Source organism: Lepidochelys olivacea, assembly GCF_965140295.1.
Source record: "Lepidochelys olivacea isolate rLepOli2 genome assembly, chromosome: 1".
Taxonomy (NCBI): domain Eukaryota; kingdom Metazoa; phylum Chordata; order Testudines; family Cheloniidae; genus Lepidochelys; species Lepidochelys olivacea.
The window spans coordinates 51,911,516-51,933,475 of NC_140411.1; the positions used below are offsets into that span (position 1 = coordinate 51,911,516).

General features: G+C 37.9%; 1 protein-coding gene across 2 annotated transcripts in view; it reads left to right on the forward strand.

The window, feature by feature from the left end:
• Positions 1-21,960, forward strand: part of NBEA (neurobeachin) — an 867,588-nt gene that overhangs the window by 240,345 nt on the left and 605,283 nt on the right. For both annotated transcript variants that reach the window (XM_084617023.1, XM_084617024.1), the window contains exons 9-10: positions 17,092-17,289; positions 20,293-20,426. In XM_084617023.1, the coding sequence (XP_084473149.1) occupies positions 17,092-17,289; positions 20,293-20,426 (332 nt within the window). The remainder of the gene's footprint in view (positions 1-17,091; positions 17,290-20,292; positions 20,427-21,960) is intronic.

Genomic DNA, 21,960 nt, shown 5'->3' on the forward strand with positions numbered 1-21,960 from the left:
GTTTTATTGTAAATTCTTTTGATATATTCAAATGAATGAGGATACTTTATTCATTCTAGTCCTGATAAGACTGAACAAATTAATCTGAAAGCTGAATTTCAGAATGGTTGCCCTATCGTCGATTAATCCCTCCTTGTCTCCCATGAATTGTTCAGAATTCTCAGTCTCAAGGATGCTTACTTCCACATATCTATCAGGCCAAGCCATGGGCAGTTTCTGAATTTCAGTATTGTGGGAGGATTGCCAAAAGGGAGAACTCTGTATTGGTAGCCTCTCTACAGTTTTGAGAGTCTTCAAAATGTCTTACAGTGTAGTAGTCTGGGAAACAAAACTATTCATATTTTTACCTTTCATATTCATACTTTCCTGGGAAACAAAACGATTCATATTTTTACCTTTCTGCATCATTAGCTGATGAGAAAAGCTTGGTCACCTTAGGAGTTTCAATTAGACATACTGGCAACATACTATTTTCTAATTCCTAGGATTGAAAATAAATTGAGGAAAATCCATTTTCACTACAATGAGGGTGATAATATTAATTGGAAATACTATGAACACAAAACTAAAACTGCGTTATCCATGAGACTGAATCTTAGCACTAACTCTGACAATATAATTAGTTTGTACTCACTCAAAGGGACACCATTAGTCTTAAACTATTAGGTTGGATGGCATCATGATTAACCCTCCAGAAGTCCCATTCCAGAATTAGGCAGCAAGGCCTCCTGGTATTTTTGGCATGCTGATTGAATTTTGTCTTCTGCTGAAAAATAGTTTTTGAATGTTTTATATCACCATGGCATTCTCACCGTGGCTTTTTTTAGATTTTATGGCTACTGGAGGGTACATCCTGCTTATGTAAATCCACTGTTAGAAAGTGGGAGGGAAACACTACTTTCTCAATAACATACAGTAAAACAAAGCATATTACTGCATTCTTAGAGGAAAAAAAGAAACTGAATAAAACCAAAAAGAGAATATATCCCAAACAGCTGAAGTATAATCCTGGGAGAATGCTGAAAGGTTTTTACTTGTTTGTCTTTGGCCAAGACAGGTGGAATGGGAAACTCTTCCCAAAAAGTTACAGATAAAGACTTTTCCCCTGTCTGAAGTCCCAGGAAACACCATGGAATTATTTTGCGACACCCCTGTGATTTTTTTATTTAACCTTGTTGGCATGTGTGATAGATTTCAAAACTCAAAATATATAATAAGTTTAGGATATATAGTATAAATACAGTAATATTGTTGGTGAAAGACCTTTTTACTGAAGGAAAAATCCTGACTCTTACTATGAATGGATTGACTCAAATATATAGTTATATTTCTCTAAGATAGTATTTTGAAGCTTGTTACTTCTCTGTGTGTCATAAATATAAAGGGAAGGGTAAACCCCTTTGAAATCCCTCCTGGCCAGGGGAAAGCTCCTCTCACCTGTAAAGGGTTAAGAAGCTAAAGGTAACCTCGCTGGCACCTGACCAAAATGACCAATGAGGAGACAAGATACTTTCAAAAGCTGGGAGGAGGGAGAGAAACAAAGGGTCTGTGTCTGTCTGTAGTCGTCTTGGCCAGGGACAGAACAGGAATGGAGTCTTAGAACTTTTAGTAAGTAATCTAGCTAGGTATGTGTTAGATTATGATTTCTTTAAATGGCTGAGAAAAGAATTGTGCTGAATAGAATAACTATTTCTGTCTGTGTATCTTTTTTGTAACTTAAGGTTTTGCCTAGAGGGGTTCTCTATGTTTTTGAATCTAATTACCCTGTAAGATATCTACCATCCTGATTTTACAGGGGGGATTTCTTTATTTCTATTTACTTCTATTTTTTATTAAAAGTCTTCTTGTAAAACACTGAATGCTTTTTCATTGTTCTCAGATCCAAGGGTTTGGGTCTGTGGTCACCTATGCAAATTGGTGAGGCTTTTTATCCAACATTTCCCAGGAAAGGGGGGGTGCAAGTGTTGGGAGGATTGTTCATTGTTCTTAAGATCCAAGGGTCTGGGTCTGTAGTCACCTAGGCACCTTGGTGAGGCTTTTTACCAAACCTTGTCCAGGAAGTGGGGTGCAAGGTTTTGGGAAGTCTTTTGGGGGGAAGGACGCGTCCAAACAGCTCTTCCCCAGTAACCAGTATTAGTTTGGTGGTGGTAGCGGCCAGTCCAAGGACAACGGGTGTAATATTTTGTACCTTGGGGAAGTTTTGACCTAAGCTGGTAAAGATAAGCTTAGGAGGTTTTTCATGCAGGTCCCCACATCTGTACCCTAGAGTTCAGAGTGGGGGAGGAACCTTGACACTGTGCATTCATACTTGTGTGATTTTGCTGCTCCTGGCATTGAGCTGTGCAACTGTCTTGAGAAGCCATGTTGGGGTCGTGCATGAGTGTTCTCATGTGAGAGTGACTTCATTGTCCTACTCCTATATAAGGAAGTACCTCCCACATCAAACTACCTCACTTCTTTGCTGCCACGCCAGAGGACTTGTTTCCTCAGAACTAGACCTTTCCTTAGCCTAGCTCAAGACCTTATTGTAAACAGTTTGAACAGGATAGGATAGTTTAATAGAAATCACCCTGCCCTTGGCCCAGGAGCCCTATGATCCTTACAGAGACTGTCAAGCCCTGAACCCCATAAGGGCTTTACGAGGCATGTCTCTTGACTGATGCCCACATTCAGGGAATTCTGTCAGGCTGAGGCCTACTGGGTAACCCAATGTATGATTTGCCATACCTTCACTTAACCACACCAGAAGGCTCCAGGTGCAACCGTCTTACCAATGCCTACAGCCCAAAATCACAGTGGGCTTGTTGATGGTACTGAGGCTAACCTCTGGGATGTGATCCTCTGACACAGGACTCAAGACATTACTTGTTCCAGCCTTAGCACTTCTGTCTACCCTAAGCTGGACATTGGGATCTCTTCAGCATTGTACTGGCAGTGAGTCCCTTACATGGCACCACTGGCATAGTTTAAATCTATATTGGCACCAAAGACCAGAATGGCACTGTGTCTCAAGGCCTGAATAGCCGTGGCTCTGATGCAGGATGCATGTGTAATGGTGCTTATTCTTCACCTGGTGCTATTGCTCCACCAATTCCCAATTTATTCTCTGCTTCAAGATTTTAAGTCCAGTCAGTTGCCTCTTCAGGTAAAAGGGAGAAAAAGAGGAAACACATCTTCCCATAAGATGATCATAAACAGAAGAAAAAGAGGAAGTATCATTTCTCCTCCTTCATACTCCCTGACTCATGAATGCATTTTAGTTTAAAGATTTACTCTACTCTTCAATTTTTTTTCCTGTCTACCTGTTTTGTTTTTTGTTTTTTTGACTGCTAAAATATGCTATTCCTTTGGAGCTATGCAAAGCAACAACGTGGAGTTCAATGGATGTTTTCATCAGGCACTACCCGTGGACTTAGCATTCTGCTCTGATTCCCAGTTTGGGATAGTTCTACAGACCATACTTAGCTAGAACTCTTCACCCACCATGCACCTGATATAGCTTGCTAATTTTTCACATGAAGTAATGCCCAGAGGCCCTTAAAAAAGAGTCACTTGTTCTTTGAGACTCACCTCTGTGCATTCACACTACCCTCCCAGCTCTGAGTTCTGTATAACATCAGGACTGTGGTTTGGGAGAAGGAATAGAGGTAGTTGGGAGATGCATTTCTTTATATGGCAAGATGATGTCACCCTCAGGTGAGAATGCTCAGGTACCCTTTGCATGGTCCTGATTTTTCAAGGCCGTTCTGCAGCTCAATGCCAGAGCACCAAATCCTACAAGTGTGAATGTACAGAGCTGACTATAGAGAACAGCAGTTACTGGCAAGTAAGCTCTTTTTTGTCATGGTGAGCTTCCAAAAATCTTCCAGCTAAACTGTTCTGTAACATTTTGGGAGAAAAAATTCCCCAACATGAATAAAATATCAACTTTATTGATTTGAGGTGCAAATATGCAATCTTAAGAAAAAAATCTATTTTGGTATTAGTGAAAGGTAATCTAGGAAATGTACAGTATTCCTAATTATTTCCTCATAATTCTTCAAAATGGAGTGGAATGGAAAAGTCATGAGAGAAACTATTTCAGTTTGGTTCCTCACTGAAGAAACAGCCTTTCTGTGTGTTCTGAGACCCCATGTATTCATCATTTTTATTCTTGTTACTTTAACAACTGCCAGGTTTATAGAAGATAGCATACTTTCTATTCTCTTAGACTTCGTTCAAAAGCATTCGAACCCTTACTTTTTTGAGCAAGATGACATGATAGATTAGTGTACTGCTATAAATCGATAATATACTAAAAAAGCCTAGCAGCAGGAACATCTTTTAGCAGTCACAAAAAAAGAGCAAGTCAGGTAGATAGGAACAAAAATAGAGAAGCTGTATGCCTGAGGCGCTATCAAAATTATACCAGACAATTAAGAAGTATGCCAAAGTCAAAAATATACTAAGATTCAGATTTAAGGCAAGTTTTCAAAACCATGATGAGGATGCTCAAATAAAAGGCTGCTCAATTCTGAACATTTATCTGTTAATGATTAATACCAAAATTTTATATAATATATACAGAAAATATAGTGTTGGTATCAACATCCCTAAATAATTGGATCTCAGTAACACCATATTATTCTCAATCCTATGCGTCTTATGGATCGTTGGAATATATTAATCAGGGTGGATTTGATTTAAATCACTAGTAAGGAAGACTCAATTTAATCATGATTTTCTACAAAAAAAAGTAAAAGAAAAGGATTACTTGTGGCACCTTAGAGACTAACAAATTTATTAGAGCATAAAAAGTGCATTCTTGTTGGTTGTTATATCCTTTAATACATATTCTTCAGAGAGAGATGTAGGTTTCATTTTTAGAAGGTACACACTGTACATATTTAAACAGTGATTTATTTTGAAAACTTTTCAGATTAGTTTTACAGCTATATCAAAAAATGAATGTCTGTTTGTTTTTTTCATTTACCAAAGGTAACTGAAGCAGATAGTTCACCTCCCAATGACTTCATAAATATCTCCAATTCAACAGGTTAATCATTAATATTTGGAGGATTTTCTTACCAGGATGTATGAGGAGGAGAATATCACCAGACAGACATTGTTTTATTTAACTAAAACAACAACATTAAGTATTCTGGATATTTTTCTTCAACAGCAAACATATAATATTTTAACAAAACAAGCATATGTCTCTCGCTTCTCATATTTATCTCCAGTCTTCTTCTCCTTGTCCAGATCTATTCCGCCCCCAACAACCTTCTCTTCATTGAACTTTTTGAAACCTTGCACTTTTAGAGAGAGGTAAGGGATTAACTCTGTGTCCACAGATTTGCAGAGGGACAATATATTTTTCACCTCTGTATATTATTTATTTATGTTAACAAGCATATTACTTCTGAAGACACAAATCCACAGTTTGAGAACTGCAAAACTAAGCATCTCTGATGGTATCTTCTAGACTGAGCACTCAGTCCCATTGGGTAGATAGAAAGATTAACCTAAATAATCTATACAGAAGCCTGTGGATAAAATTTGGTCCCTAATCCTTGACCTATTGGAACTCATTTACAAAATTTTTCCTAAACATTACATGAATATATTGTCTCATACTATAGAATTAGAATTTATAATCCCTATTCCATTGAGGTATAATGTATCTTAATTAAAACTATCTTTAGATAGTTTTTTCCTCAAAAAGCATTTAATCAAATAAATCCAATTTAAATTAAAAAAAATTCCTTTATTTATTTTTTTTTAAATCATTGATTTTTATCCACACTGATACTAATGCCTCTACATATGACTGGTACAGATAATTAGGTATAGAAACACTTTGGCTCTAGTGATTTCTATATTAAAGCTGAAAATATGCCTAGAGTTCAGTTGTGTGAAAACCAATATGTTTTCAATAATAAAAATATTGATAGCTACATTAGAAGGGATAAAATATTGTAAAGGGCATAAACCCCCATTTGTCATGTTACAAGCCAATCACTAACTTCCTAGGGCTACGAAGAAATTTTCCCTGGGGGGAGATTATTCCATAGTTCATTTGCGGTTTTCTTTCACCTTATTCTGAATAATCTGGAACTGGCCATTGTTGGAGATGGGTTACTGAAGTAGATGGAACATTAATCTGATCCGGCATGGGAGCTCCTGTGTCCTACATTTCCTTAGAAATGCCATCTCCACAAAATTCTTCACTTTTAATCTTCCTTTTCCCCATATCTCTCCTGTTTTGTTTACTCTGTTACACACAGAGCAACATTTTTATAAGAAGTACAAATCATCTACTATCTTAAAAATTGGTTTAGCACAGCTGAGCTCTTGGTGCAATATTTTGAATCCACAAAAGGCTCGAGATTTGTTCATTCTGGAGTAGCAAGATATCTATTGCAGACCCCTGTGTGTGACTGGAATCCATTAAATTGGCACTGCCTTTATCTCAAGAGTGAGGAAGATCAGATTCATAGACTGAACATGTTGCTGACAGAAGAATTGGTCTTTCACCTGGATATGTCCTACTAGGCTGAGTTCTTAATTTTTACTTTTCAGCAGAAATCCTTGGATCATAGAGGACAGTCAAAGCAGTTTGGTGTTGAGAAAGGAGGACCTTTTTTTTAAAGGCTTGAGCCTCGGGAATGGGGGGGGGGGGAGACCAGTAATGTTCCAGTCTTTCTGATCCTTCTGCTTTACTGGATCCTAGGGATCATAGAATCATAGAACTGGAAGGGACTTTGAGAAGTCATCTAGTCCAGTCCCCTGCACTCATGACAGGACTAAGTATTATCTAGACCATCCTTGGTACACATGGCTGCCATAGAGAGTCCTTAGTTCTAACCATTCCTTTTAAATGGGAATAAAAAGAAGCTATGCTTCATACAGTCAAGCTCTCAAGAGATGAGCATTCTTATTTCAGAAATATGTTGCTTGATCTTGCTGGTCCTCTGTTCCTAATCCTGGATTTTGATATTGCTGAATAGTCTTATATATAGAGAAGATCTGCAGAGGCAGTTCATGATAGAGAAAGGAAGATTAGATTCCATTAAATTGAGTTATCTGAATGTAGTGCATTTGCAGATCCACATTGACCTTCTCTTTTCCAGAATAGGAGTTGTATAGGGGATGAGGCTTCTATAAACTTTTGGTTTTGGAGTGTTCAGATTGTAGAGTGTACAAGCCTCCCCTAATGGTTTTACTAACTAGCTGTTTTACGGCTTGCAAGGCATGGCACAAAACTCCTACACTGTGGATTTACAGAGGCAATGTATTTGGTGATGTACATTTATTGGTAAGGATCTTTCTTTTGTCTTATTTAATTTAAATAATGACCTGTGTAGAAAATAGTTTAAATTACTTTGGATGACTCATTGCATTTTTAATGTTAACGATATTCCTCGTTGAGATTAATATTTTTATTTTGGTTAATTGAAAACATACTGACTGCATCAGATAGCAGTATTGAGAGCATGTGGAGTACTTAGCTTGATTAAATATGACATTCTTCATTCACTGATAGAAAAAAAAAACAGCCAAAGGATTTACAGTGTATGATCCTATATCTTAAAATTGTTGCATGCTAAAATTTGTCTGTACCTTCAATCTAGGAATTTGTATAATGTTCTAATACAAAAATTTCCAATAAAAATCACTTTTCTTGTACAATTTTTCAGGAATCATAGTAAGATATTGCAAATGAGAAATAAAATTGAATAAGTTAAAACATTAACTTTACTGTCAATCACAATGTTTCATAAGTGATCAACCATCCAGCAGGTTTCAGTGAGGTGAATATCAAATCTCAAATACAGTAGTAGTAAAGTGTGTTATCTGTTGAAATAATATCCCCATGGTTAACTTTATCGTACACTTTTGATCTTAGTCTGTGCATAATACTAGTCCTTGTACATGGGAAGAACTAGAAATAGTGCAGTATGATGGTTTAATCAATTAATAGTGCAGTATGATGGTTTAATGGTTTAATTAGTGCAGTATGATGGTTTAGTGCAGTATGATAGTTAAAACATTTGTTTTGTTTTCATTATGGGCTGAATATCACTGTCTATTGTAGAAATATAATTCTGCAGAAATTAGAAATGTCCCAGCTCAACTAGCTGATCTAGGTGATGATAAACAGAATTAATGTGTTGATAGTACTATGTAATCAGGCCTCTTTCCTTATTCCTGAGGTTGGTAAACTGCTGTAGTGGAATCTAGCAGGGTATATGAAAAAAGCAAAACTAATAGGTTGCTTCTTGTAACACCCTGTTTTCAGTTGTTTATAATGTAGCTAAACTTTAACTATTTAGGTTGAAATTTTCTATCCCAAGTACCTGCCTATGGCTTAATTTTGTTGGGTTATTTCAGCAAATGGTTCTGAAGAATGTGGCTAGGGGAAACTAAGTTATTTTATCTGTGTTAACAAACAAACAATCTTGCTCTGGCATCAAGGAAGTGCCTTTTCTTGTGTGAAAATCCACCCAAATTTGGTTGAAAGCCTTTGAAAATCTCAGCTCACAAATGCTCAATAGAAACTCGCTAGTGTTTGGCAGCATACTACTACTCTGTGGTAGTAGTTTATCTCTCTATCTCTGTAGGTTTTCTCTGGCTGTTGTCTGTTGACTTGCAAGTGTCTCCTGTTCCTTTGGATTACTTGTCACTTGTGTGAGCTAGATGACAGTGCCCCCTTCATGATTCCTTTAGTCCGTTCTTTCTGGTATCTTCCTAATGGCTGAATCCTCATCGGGGTGCCTGTCTCCACGCCTTGTAGGTTTGACTGACCTGTTATACTCTGGTTCCTGTTTTTTCTGATTGTTGGCCATCTTCTCTTTGTGGTATCTCCATCTTTCCGGCTGCAACAGGTCTCCCTTCATTGGTATCAGGGTTTTGATCCTTTGTCCTATACTTGCTTCACTGGATGGCGTTGGTACCTTTGTAATGCGGTATTCTTGTGTGCCAAAAATGCTAATGACAAGAAACAGTCTTGTTTAACAGTATCTTAGCTGTTTTCGGAGCTGATTACATTATCATTAATCTGTGTGTATGCTCTGGAGGTGGTGTTTTGGTCAAATTCCTGGAATTTTTCTCTGGGAAATTGGGATCTGTTGGTGAATACTCTGGAATGCATATTTCACAAAGTGGGCCTTCGGTTTGCCAATCACTGACTTGCTTTTTGTATCAGGCAGGGCATTGTCCTCCCCAAAAATTGAATAGTAGTCCACTGTAATCAAGTACTGCTTTTCTTTGAAGGTAAATACGTTTATTTCCACCTATTCCCATGGTCAGGAGGGCAGCTCATGTGGGAACAGTCTCTTTCAGCTGGCAGTTATCACACAACTGGAAGGTGTCAAGGAGCAGAGTTGTATATTCATTCCCAGCCAGTAAACACACACTCAAGGCCATCTAAGACAGCTGTAAATAGCCGGGTATGACACACGTATTTTTTTGGACATCCTTATGTAATTAGGTGGGGAGAGAGCTCTGTGTCCTCAAAATGTAAGTCCATCCTGCATGCTCAGATTGGTGATACTGGGTATGTATGCCCTGCTAAGGGTGTCAGGTACCAGTAATCTTCCTGGACAATATCTGATCTACTCTGGTAGTACTTAAGGGCAGGGGCATCTGTTACCTTTTGTTTCAACAAATCAAATGCTTGCTGTTGGGGACCAGGCAAATGAGACATGCAATTGACATTTTGTCTCATTGCATGTACTTCTGGGGGTGTTATGCCTGCTTGGGCTTTTATCATTTCTCTTGAGGCTTCTGCTGCTTGCCTGATGTCTAAGCAGCTATCTAATGTGAGATCACCTTCATGGAACAACCACTTCCACAGGTGTTGGTCTCAAGTCCTGCAGAAAGTCCTGTCCTGAATCAGGGAGTCCATCAAGTCCCCAAAATTACACATAACGGCCAGTGTGTGTAAGGCTGTAATATAGGAATCAATCCTCTCTCCTTTGCATTGATTTCTAGAGAAAAAGGTTTTGCTCGTCAGGTTTTATTTTCTGCTTTGGGGAGCAATATGTCTCCCGGACTCCTAGGACTGCTGAGAGGCTTGAGGTAATGTTGAGCTTCAGAATGCTGGAGACCTCTCTGCCTTACTGCCCAATAAGGTAAAATAAAGTTTTACTTGCCTGCTGTTGTCATCCTTTTGCATGGCGAGGTCTACATACAGCACAAACTTCTCCTTCCTCTGGGTTCATCATTGGGCTAGAAATCCAGGGCTCCAGGGTGCTTCAGACTAAGTTCCATGGCTCATGGTGCCAGGTGCTGCACTTCAGAGATCTCACAGCTCTGCCCTGCCACCATGTTTCATTCACACAGAGAGACACTGAATGCAGATTAAGTAGAACTTTATTAAACCCTGTGCACTGCTGTGTCTATGTGGCTGAGTTGCTTCCAACCTAACTCTCCACTTTTCCCAGTTCCACTTATGTCCCATCAATGATGGTCCATCCATGGAATGTGGGCCCTCTGACTCTCTAGTTCCAGTGATCATAATACATGACCAGAACAAACTGTCGGGGCCAGAGGCAGATGGGGTCAGGCTTACAGGGACAGAAGCAGAGGGGTTTGGAACCACTAGAATACACTCCCCTCAGAACCTAGAATGGGATTTAGGATTCCTGAGTGTCAGCATTCCTCTGCTGTCAGCAAATACCTGTGAAACCTGCTGACAAATATGTGCCTTATAGTAGCTGACCCATATAAAGGATAACAGCCCTCTACTGCTATCAGTGACTGTTAGCTTGTGGTATGTGCTGTGGATCTAAAGGTTCCACGTGATGGAATTTCTTTTATTTCAGTTTCCTTTTTTAAAAACCAAGGAAATTCCATCCATAAAACTACATTAGAAGAACATTAAGATTGCGAAGTCATAAGTTAGAAAAGGTCCTAACTCTGTGATTGCAGAGCCATTGGCCATTATCTTTGAAAACTCGTGGTGAACGGGGGAAGTCCCGGATGACTGGAAAAAGGCTACTGTAGTGCCAATCTTTAAAAAAGGGAAGAAGGAGGATCCTGGGAAGTACAGGCTAGTCAGCCTCACCTCAGTCCCTGGAAAAATCATGGAGCAGGTCCTCAAAGAATCAATCCTGAAGCACTTACATGAGAGGAAAGTGATCAGGAACAGTCAGCATGGATTCACCAAGGGAAGGTCATGCCTGACTAATCTAATCGCTTTTGACATGGTCTCCCACAGTATTCTTGTCAGCAAGTTAAAGTAGTATGGGCTGGATGAATGCACTATAAGGTGGGTAGAAAGTTGGCTAGATTGTCGGGCTCAACGGGTAGTGATCAATGGCTCCATGTCTAGTTGGCAGCCGGTGTCAAGTGGAGTGCCCCAAGGGTCAGTCCTGGGGCCGGTTTTGTTCAATATCTTCATAAATGATCTGGAGGATGGTGTGGATTGCACCCTCAGCAAATTTGCGGATGATACTAAACTAGGAGGAGTGGTAGATACGCTGGAGGGCAGGGATAGGATACAGAGGGACCTAGACAAATTGGAGAATTGGGCCAAAAGAAATCTGATGAGGTTCAATAAGGAGAAGTGCAGGGTCCTGCAGTTAGATCGGAAGCACCCAATGCACAGCTACAGACTAGGGACCGAATGGCTAGGCAGCAGTTCTGCGGAAAAGGACCTAGGAGTGACAGTGGACGAGAAGCTGGATATGAGTCAGCAGTGTGCCCTTGTTGCCAAGAAGGCCAATGGAATTTTGGGATGTATAAGTAGGGGCATAGCGAGCAGATCGAGGGACATGATCGTCCCCCTCTATTCGACATTGGTGAGGCCTCATCTGGAGTACTGTGTCCAGTTTTGGGCCCCACACTACAAGAAGGATGTGGATAAATTGGAAAGAGTCCAGCGAAGGGCAACAAAAATGATTGGGGGTCTGGAACACATGAGTTATGAGGAGAGGCTGAGGGAACTGGGATTGTTTATTCTGCAGAAGAGAAGAATGAGGGGGGATTTGATAGCTGCTTTCAACTACCTGAGAGGTGGTTCCAGAGAGGATGGTTCTAGACTATTCTCAGTGGTAGAAGAGGACAGGACAAGGAGTAATGGTCTGAAGTTGCAGTGGGGGAGGTTTAGATTGGATATTAGGAAAAACTTTTTCACTAGGAGGGTGGTGAAACACTGGAATGCGTTACCTAGGGAGGTGGTGGAATCTCCTTCCTTAGAAGTTTTTAAGGTCAGTCTTGACAAAGCCCTGGCTGGCATGATTTAATTGGGGATTTGTCCTGCTTTGAGCAGGGGTTTGGACTAGATGACCTCCTGAGGTCACTTCCAACCCTGATATTCTATGATTCTATGATTTTCTGATCACCATCAATCCTGTGCACTCAATGAAGCATGGGTCCCGTGGAAAAGAATAGCATGTGATCATGTAACTAAAGGCTATGATAATTCAGATGCACAAGGAGGCCAGACTGCACAAAGAACTTTAATTCTAGATTTTCCTAACTTCAACAGTTTGACTTTGCAATTTAACACTCTTTTCACTTAGTTGTTGTGAATGTAATATATGAAACTTCTGTGAATCCCTTCTAGTTTTTCAGCAGAATTTATAAATAATCCTTTAAATGTTACTTGCAAAGGAAAATATAATGGTGCCCTTTTGCTGCTTTTTGTTTTACAAAATAGGCTTGAAATGTTTTTGTCCCTTCCTTTTTTTCCCACTCTAGATATGCTAGTTCTTGACTTTCCTTGTTTGTGCTGGAGGACTGAAGAGTGGCAGAAGTGCAAATAAATGAGAAGGGGGAGGATTTTTTTATTTGGATTGGTTAAAATATTTTTATTTAAACAAGAAACATCTACAGTTTTTAATGCTAAGTGTTTATGAATGATTGGGAGAAAGGTTCTTTGTGAAATTTTAAAAACCTCCGTGTCTTCAATTGAGGGCTCTTAGTACAGTTCCTTAGTTCTCTGCCTAAAACAGAGAACAACATGTGAAATTCTATTTCAACAGTACAAAGAAGTTGAATAAATATTAACCTTCCCTCCCCACAATTTCTAAAAATTAGAGCTGAGCAAATAATTGATTTTTGGTTTGGCAGTTGAACTGAAAAATCCAGAGAAAAGGTCAGTTAGTTTCAAATCAAAACTGACCTTTTTTAAATCACTGAAACAAAAAAGTCCCAATTAAATGACATGATTTGAGTGTTACAGTTCAGAAAAAAAAAATTAGACACATTATTCACTGAATTTGAAACAAATTTGTGAATAGCTTCAGTGCTCTGAAAAATCAATTTTTTGGCAAATTTACTATTCACCAAAAAAAATTTGCCCAGCTCTACTCATAATCTCTCAACCTCTTCAGACTCTCATTATACATCATTAAAAGCTAGTCTGCATAAACAGATTTCACCCCTTTCCAGTGCAGTATGATCTGATGCCTCTCCCAAACTGCTATACAAATACCTTATATGCATATTATTAAAATTGCAAATGTACCCTATTCCTGGTGCTTGTCTTCATTAATAAAGAAAACACAAATAAGAGAACCCAAGATTAGAAGCAATGATGCCTGGGGAGAAGGTTGAAGCTAGAGTTCTTCCCTTGGGAGACCTCAGCTCACACCCTCCATCCCTTTTCTCGTGGAGCCATTCCCACCGCTTGTTCCCATAAGGATTAATGGCGTTTTGGCTTGCATAAGGCAGTAGATCCCATTTAACCTTTTCCGAGCAGGATCAACAGATGCGACAGTGTGGGATATTTTAGGAAAACACTGCTATTCTATTAAATTTACCTTTTAAAATTTTTAAGTGTCCTTGTATATGCGTTTTTCTTCTTCTTTTTTTTTTAAATTCAACCTAGATAACTTGAATAGAAACCAGTACGAGAGCAGCTCTCTCTGCAAGTATGGGGAAAGGGCCACACCTTGTGAAGACATGGAACCTCTCCATGAGCCAACATCACAGATTTATGCCATTTGCTCTAGTGCAATATAAGTAGTCAGAGTGTTTACTGTGTACATACAGTGAGTCTCTTCCCTCATGATACTAACAAACAATATAGATAACAAAGTATTGTTATGTACAAGCATTTATTGCATTTCTTTCCCTCCCTTGATGATGATTCCGAGTGTGGATCTTACGGGAGCTCCAGGTTATGATCACTTCCTTCGGGCAAAAGCTTCCTGTCTGCTGTTGTCAGAAGCCTGACAAAATGCAAGAGAGATGTTTAGTTTGTGTGTGTCTGGCTTTCAAGCAGTGATCTGAAACATTAATTCTCTTTTGAACCAGTGTAAACATTGTAAACCAGTAGGCAGCACAGATCTTAAACTTATTAAATAAAATGGGTTTGTTTGAATCTAAACCTTTTTGAAATTCAGGGCATTGAATTCTGAATAAAATGTTCATAGAACCTGCTGCAAACAGTAATAGGGAGTGTTCATGCTAGATCTCACTAAGTTGTTCTGGTCTCTGGTTCCAATATAATGAAAAAGTCCAAATGGGTTGTAAGATCCTAAAATGTTGTTGGAGAATCATGGTTTTCCTCTCTACTCATCCTCAATCATTTCTTTTCATTTGTTTTTTTTTTCTCAGCAGGTAAGTATTTAATTTAAAAACAAATACAAAACAAAACTCACCTTTTCAATTAGTAGTATTTTAACAAGATTATGAGAGGGCTTGTTTTAAAATAAGAGACTAGCTGTGTGAATTCAGGGCTTCTTTCCTTGATCTGTCATCCATATCTTTCCTACTTTCCTTTCCCTGGTTGAGCCCTTATTTCTCCTCAAGTAGTAAGTCAAAATGTTTCTTGTAATTTCAGTTTAAATTGCATTTTTCTTTCCATTTTTCAATGATATCAGATTGAAGTGGTTAGAAGTTTAGATTTCTGGTAAACTTTAAACTGGATAACAAGTTTCCTAGTGCTCAGAAGCAGTAGATATTAGAGTAATAAGAAGCTACTGAAATTACTTTCAAGAATTATATAAAAAATCTATAATAATTTACAGTGACAAAAATGGTGTAGAGTTTTGCCATTTCTCTGTGTCTAAATACACCTTATTTAGCTCTCTAAGTGCTACCAAAATGTAAGGGGCAAATAATAATATGAAACTATCTGCCATGCTTATAGTTGCAAAACCTAGAAATTCGGCAACTTATTAAAAAAAACCACCCCCAAATATATGGGTTTTTGCTCCATAAACATGTATTTTTACAAAACTAAAGGGTATAGCATTTTTTTCTGTATAGGAAGAGATTTCATGTGGCGGTAAAACTTAAAAATATGTCAAAAGCTGGAATGCAACTGTTTTGTGAAATCAATAAAAAGGCAAATGTAGATTTGCTCAATATGTAAAACACTGCTTTTGACACTGGGGGAGGGGCAATGAACAGGATACTTTCATGATTTGTACATTTAAAGAAATTGTCCCATTTTTTAAAGAGACATACTCCCTTTTTCTCAGGCAGATGTTTGTGAGGTAATCTAACTATGCTTATTAACTGATAAGTGAGGTCTAGGTAGCATTATCAGCAAAAGTTAGCTGCATTACATGAAGAATAGCTGTATATTTGTAAGAAAGCACAATTTATGGGGTGGGGGTGAGGAGCCTCCTAACAAACTCTTTGTTTGCTACTAGCCTGGACATCAGTGGACTCGGATAGCATTCCACCAGTCCCCTGATCTAATTATTACATACAACACTTGCTGGGAGGGTGTAAATGGGAGAAGTTGAGGAGGACAGAAAGTGATAAAAATGTTGCACATTTTGAAATGCAGTTGGTTATATGCAGTTTGAGCAATGTGAATTTTGATTTGCCTTCGGAACAGATTATTTAATATAAATGATGTTTTTAGAAATCATTATATTGAAATTCAAGCTTCATTACTTTCATGGTAATAATTTCTAACACTTTTGTTTTATTTTTATGTATACTGTGTTTTACCACTAGTTGCCTTCCCACAGCTGTCAAATGATTATAGCATGCTAAAGTATTAAGTCAAGTAAAGCTGACAGCTTGTTGCAGAAGAAAATGAATGTATCTTTTCATGCTTGGTCAGTTTGACAGTGTTGCCAGAAAACATGGTTTTTAATCAAATAAGAATCACAATATATTTAAGAGTAATACAGATTTCCAGTCTTCCCTTAACTTTGAAAATCATTATTCTTGAAATCTGGCATTTGGAAAATTGTTTTTTTTTTAAAAATTTTTGTAAGTAGTTTTTCACATCGGTAGCTCTTTGGAATGTGTTACTGTTAGTTAATGAAGCATGGGATGCATGCTGTTTTATAAAAAACCCTTTCTATTAAATCAAAAAGATATTTGTAGAAGCTGTGGGAAGTATATATGTATAAGCTCTTCCATTAAAATATTTTCTTTGGGCTTGGTAGACATGTAGTGTAATTGGTAAAAAGTCTAAGAAGCAAGATTAAGAACGTACGGAAATCGATTGAAAGCACAAGAACCCATACAGTGTGTAAGCAGTTTTTAATATCTTTGGCAATCCTGAATGGTATCACTGAAAAAATTATCTTTGTTTAACATGGATTGCCAGTATAACAAAGTAAGAGTTTGGTTTGGAAAAAAAGATTCACAAATAAAGAACAAGTAATACAAATAATTTCTAGATCATTAAACTTTTATTATCCTAAATAAAATGTGGAAGAATTGAAATGTCCTGTACTTTGGAAGATGTATATTGCATTACTGTTAATATTAACAGATTTATATCTGCTTTTTGTGATGCATTTTCTGAAGCATAGATTAATTGCAACCTGTTAAAACATTAATGCTGCTGCCAAGAAGAATAAATGATACCAGATAAATGAACAAAATGACATACTAATGGTAAAATGTAGTAAATACTTTGATCTGTTCATTTAGGGTGAAAATATGATTCCCAACCCTATCCCAGTTTTACATTACTAATGGTAATAAAAATCAAGATATAAACTTGTGGCTTAAATGTATGAAAACATTTTGAAAACAGCAGAAAATACAAAATATAGTTTAATGATACATTCTGTATTGCTTGCCTGCCCTTCCTTCATATAATACAACAAACAGATCTTGTGACGTGCAATTTTTATTATTCATTTAAAATGTACACTTTTCAAGTCACTTTTTTTTTTCCAGAGTACTTTCAAATTTAAATCTGAGAGTGACATTCATCTGGCTGAGCACCACAAACAAGTTCTATATGATGGGAAACTTGCAAGTAGTATTGCCTTTACTTACAATGCTAAGGCTACTGATGCTCAACTATGCCTTGAATCCTCACCAAAGGAAAACCCTTCAATTTTTGTACACTCTCCACATGCTCTTATGCTTCAGGTTCGTTTATACTGGTTCTTTATTTTCATGTTTTTGTTAATGGAGCTTACAGCAATACAGGCTCCCAAAGTGTGATTGAGGGTCTGTTTCTAATTAGTATTGTTATTATCTTTTAGTGTGTATAGTCTTTCCTAGGTATCCATTAGCCCCTTTGACACCTCATCTAACTGAGGCTGAGTCATTTTCTCCATTTATCCCATGGATTTCTCCATTTAACACATGGATTTCCTTTCCTTTTGTACTGGCTAACATTTCTGTATCTTTCCTTCAGCATGAAGGACCGCAAACACTGCCGCTTCTATGGCTATCATCAACTATATAACCTATTAATTGTTTGATGTGCATTGTTTAGCAAGATGTATGTAACTATACTTCTCCAGAAGTATCTTGTGTGTAGGCCAAACTCTGCTAACACAAAAAATTCTGCAGTCTCTACCCAATTGACGTCATTTGAATGATGATACGGTATGCTGCTGCCATTGCTGTTTTCATTTAGCATTGCTTTAGTTCTAGATTAACATTTGTTTGTTTTTAAATGAGTAGCTATCATTCTCACCTAGCTACTTTTTCACTTGTTCTCTTCAGCCAAAATTATTAATGAGTCATTAAAGAAATGTGTGTATTACACAATGAACAGTAGCTTGTCAAATTATATGTTGAGGGCTATCAGTTTAATGCTTGCCTTATTTTCCATCCCAGTCAATTTGGGCAAAACATATAGGTAACGAAACCAAGCAGTCTGAATAGGTCCAGTTTCACATTAAAATTGACCAACTAAAGCATTCTATGGTTAAATTATTTTTTATAGGGCTGTGGATTAATCACAGTTAACTCATGCAATTAACTCCAAGAAATTAATCACGATTAATCTCAGTTTTAATTGCACTGTTAAACAATACAATACCATTTGAAATTTATTAAATATTTTGGATGTTTTTCTATATTTTCAAATATATTGATTTCAATTACAACACAGAATACAAAGTGTAAACTGCTCACTTTATATTATTATTTTATTACAAATATTTGCATTGTAAAATGATAAACAGAAGAAATAGTATTTTTCAATTCACCTCATACAAGTACTGTAGTGCAATGTAGTTATTGTGAAAGTGCAACTTACAAATGTAGATTTTTTTTGTTACAAAACTGCACTCAAAATCAAAACAATGTAAAACTTTAGACCCTACAAGTCCACTCAGTCCTACTTCTCGTTCAGCCAATTGCCAAGACAAACACATTTGTTTACATTTATGGGAGATAATGCTGCCCGCTTCTTATTTACAATGTCACCTGAAAGCAAGAACAGGCGTTCGTATGGGGCTTTTGTAGTCAGCATTGCAAGGTATTTACATGCCAGATATGGTAACATTCGTATGCCCTTTCATACTTTGGCCACCATTCCAGAGGACATGCTTCTGTGCAGATGACATTCGTTAAAAAAAATGCATTAATAAAATTGTTGACTGAACTCCTTGGGGGAGAATTGTATGTCCCGTGCTCTGTTTTACCCACATTCTGCCATATATTTCATGTTATAGCAGTCTCAGATGATGACCTAGCACACAATCATTTTAAGAACACTTTCACTGCAGATTTGACAAAATGCAAAGAAGGTACCAATATGAGATTTCTAAAGATAGCTACTTCACTCGACCCAAGGGTTTAGAATCTGAAGTGCCTTCCAAAATCTGAGAGGGGCAAGGTGTGGAGCATGCTGTCAGATGTATTAAAAGAGCAACCCTCCAATGCGGAAACTACAGAACACGAATCACCAAAAAAAGAAAGGTTTCAGAGTAGCAGCCATGTTAGTCTGTATCCACAAAAAGAAAAGGAGTACTTGTGGCACCTTAGAGACTAACAAATTGATGTGAGCATAAGCTTTTGTGAGCTACAGCTCACTTCATCGGATGCATGCAGTGGAAAATACAGTGGGGAGATTTATATACACAACTCTGTTGAGCTGTAGCTCACGAAAGCTTATGCTCAAATAAATTTGTTAGTCTCTAAGGTGCCACAAGTACTCCTTTTCTTTTTGCAAAAAAAGAAAAACAACTTCTGCTGGTGGCATCTGACTCAGATAATGAAAATGAACATGCGTTGGTCTGCACTGCTTTGGATTGTTTTTGAGAAGAACCCATCATCAGCATGGACACGTCCTCTGGAATGGTGGCTGAAGCATGAAAGGACACATTAATCTTTAGCGCATCTGGCATGTAAATATATTGTGACACCGGCTACAACAGTGCCATACGAACACCTGTTCTCACTTTCAGGTGACATTGTGAACAAGAAGCGGGCAGCATTATCTCCTGAAAATGTAAATAAACGTGTTTCTCTGAACGATTGGCTGACCAAGAAATACGACTGAGTAGGCTCTAAAGTTTTACATTATTTTATTTTTGAATGCAGTTTTTTTGTACATAATTTTACATTTGTAAGTTCAACTTTCATGATAGTATTTCAGTTCACCTCATACAAGTACTGTATTGCAATCTCTATTTGTTTTTTTTACAGTGCACATATTTGTAATAAAAAAAATATAAGGTGAGCAGCGCACACTTTGTATTCTGTGTTGTAATTGAAATAATATATTTGAAAATGTAGAAAACATCCAAAACTATTTAAATAAATAGTATTCTAATATTGTTTAACAATGCGATTAATTGTGCTTAATTTTTTTAACTGCTCAACAGCCCTAATTTTTAATAACACCTTTTGTGGCAAAATGGCCACAGGGACCTTACAGTATACATTACTTGTAAAGACTGTGTGTGAAACATAACTTTTTGGTGTTTTACATATTTGGATGGCTTGAAGTTATGAAAAGAGTTTATCTTTATAGCATTTAGACTAAATTGACAGAAAATAAAAAGCACAGTAAATCTTTTGTCTTTGAAGTGCCACTAGTGACTAATTTTTAGTTATTAGACATTTATGGTACAATGTGATAATGGCAAATACAAACTAACATTGAGAACCTTTCTTTGTTTTTTAATATAGGATGTGAAAGCTATAGTAACCCACTCAATTCACAGTGCAATTCATTCGATTGGAGGGATTCAGGTTCTTTTTCCTCTCTTTGCCCAGTTAGACAATCGACAACTAAATGACAGTCAAATGGAAACAACTGTCTGGTAAGCTTATTACAAGCAATTTACATAAAGTATGCTAGCAGTGTTTTTCTTTCTCTTGTGGTAATTTGGTTAATATAAATGCTGTGACTTGTGTGCACTCTTCTTTATGTTTTCGTGCTAGAAACAGAAACTTTTTAAATGGTGTTTACCACTGACTTCTGTTTTTCCCTGGAAGTGCTCCACCCCTTCCCTGCCCCTTCCCCCGAGGCCCCACCCTCGCTCCGCCTCTTCCCATCCCTGCTCCAATCCCTCTCCCAAAGCCCCCAGCACTTGCTGCTCTCCGCCCTCCCCCAGCTGCCAAACAGCTGTGACTGGTTTGTGCTGAGCACCCACTATTTTTTTCCCATGGGTGTGAGAGTCCCAGAGCACCCAGAGTTGGCACCTAAAGCATTTACTGTGGTACTGTATAATATCGTGCTGAAGAATGCTTTTAAACTAAAGGAAATTCCATAGGAAAATGAAACTAATGTGGTTCAATCTACCAGGGGTGCACGTACAAATATGTATATTTTGTTATTGGCGTAGATCTTGCTTAATTAAAATTCTCCTTTAGTTGGTGTACTATCCCAAATTAACAAAGGGCATGGCTGTGGTGAATAAATCTGTTGGAGAAGACTGCACATCCTGCATCAGGATAGAGATGGGGACCCTGGTCTATTAGCCATAGGCACAGCTCTGAGTTATCCAGAATGATGGTTGTGGCTCAGTGCATATCATTGGTGTTGAAGGGCTTCAGCTGTTTGTCAGATCTGTGCTGTCTGACTAAGTGTACTTTGAGAATTGTCTCTGTGTTTCCCCAGGTGTAAGATATGTACAAAGGGCATGCTAATCTTTAAGAATCTTCTAGAAAACAGTGTCTTTCTGGGTGGGTAGGAGCACTCCCTCCTATGGATTTCATAGAGTATCAGCATTGGAAGGGACCTCAGGAGGTCATCTACTCCAACTCCCTGCTCAAAGCAGGACCGATCCCCAATTAAATCATCCCAGCCAGGGCTTTGTCAAGCTTGACCTTAAAAACTTCTAAGGAAGGAGATTCCACCACCTCCCTAGGTAACGCATTCCAGTGTTTCACCCCCCTCCTAGTGAAAAAGTTTTTCCTAATATCCAACCTAAATCTCCACCACTGCAACTTGAGACCATTACTCCTTGTTCTGTCATCTGCTACCACTGAGAACAGTCTAGAGCCATCCTCTTGGGAACCCCCTTTCCGGTAGTTGAAAGCAGCTTTCAAATCCCCCCTCATTCTTCTCTTCCGTAGACTAAACATCTCCAGATTTGAATGTTTAGAGTCTGCACAAGGGCTGTACAACTCAAACCTCTTTCCAGGGATAGTCATTGGCATAGGGGCCTTCTTCCCCTGGCGAGAACATTGGCCAGTTTTTTTTAAAATCAATCATTTTGTGTATTTTATTGTAATTAATAGCTGTGAGTAATTTCTAGTCATTTTAGATTGTTATTTAGGAAGTGTATAAATTGTTACATTTTATGCTCTGTTGTGTTTTTAATTCTTAGACACAGAAAATGCACTTCAAGA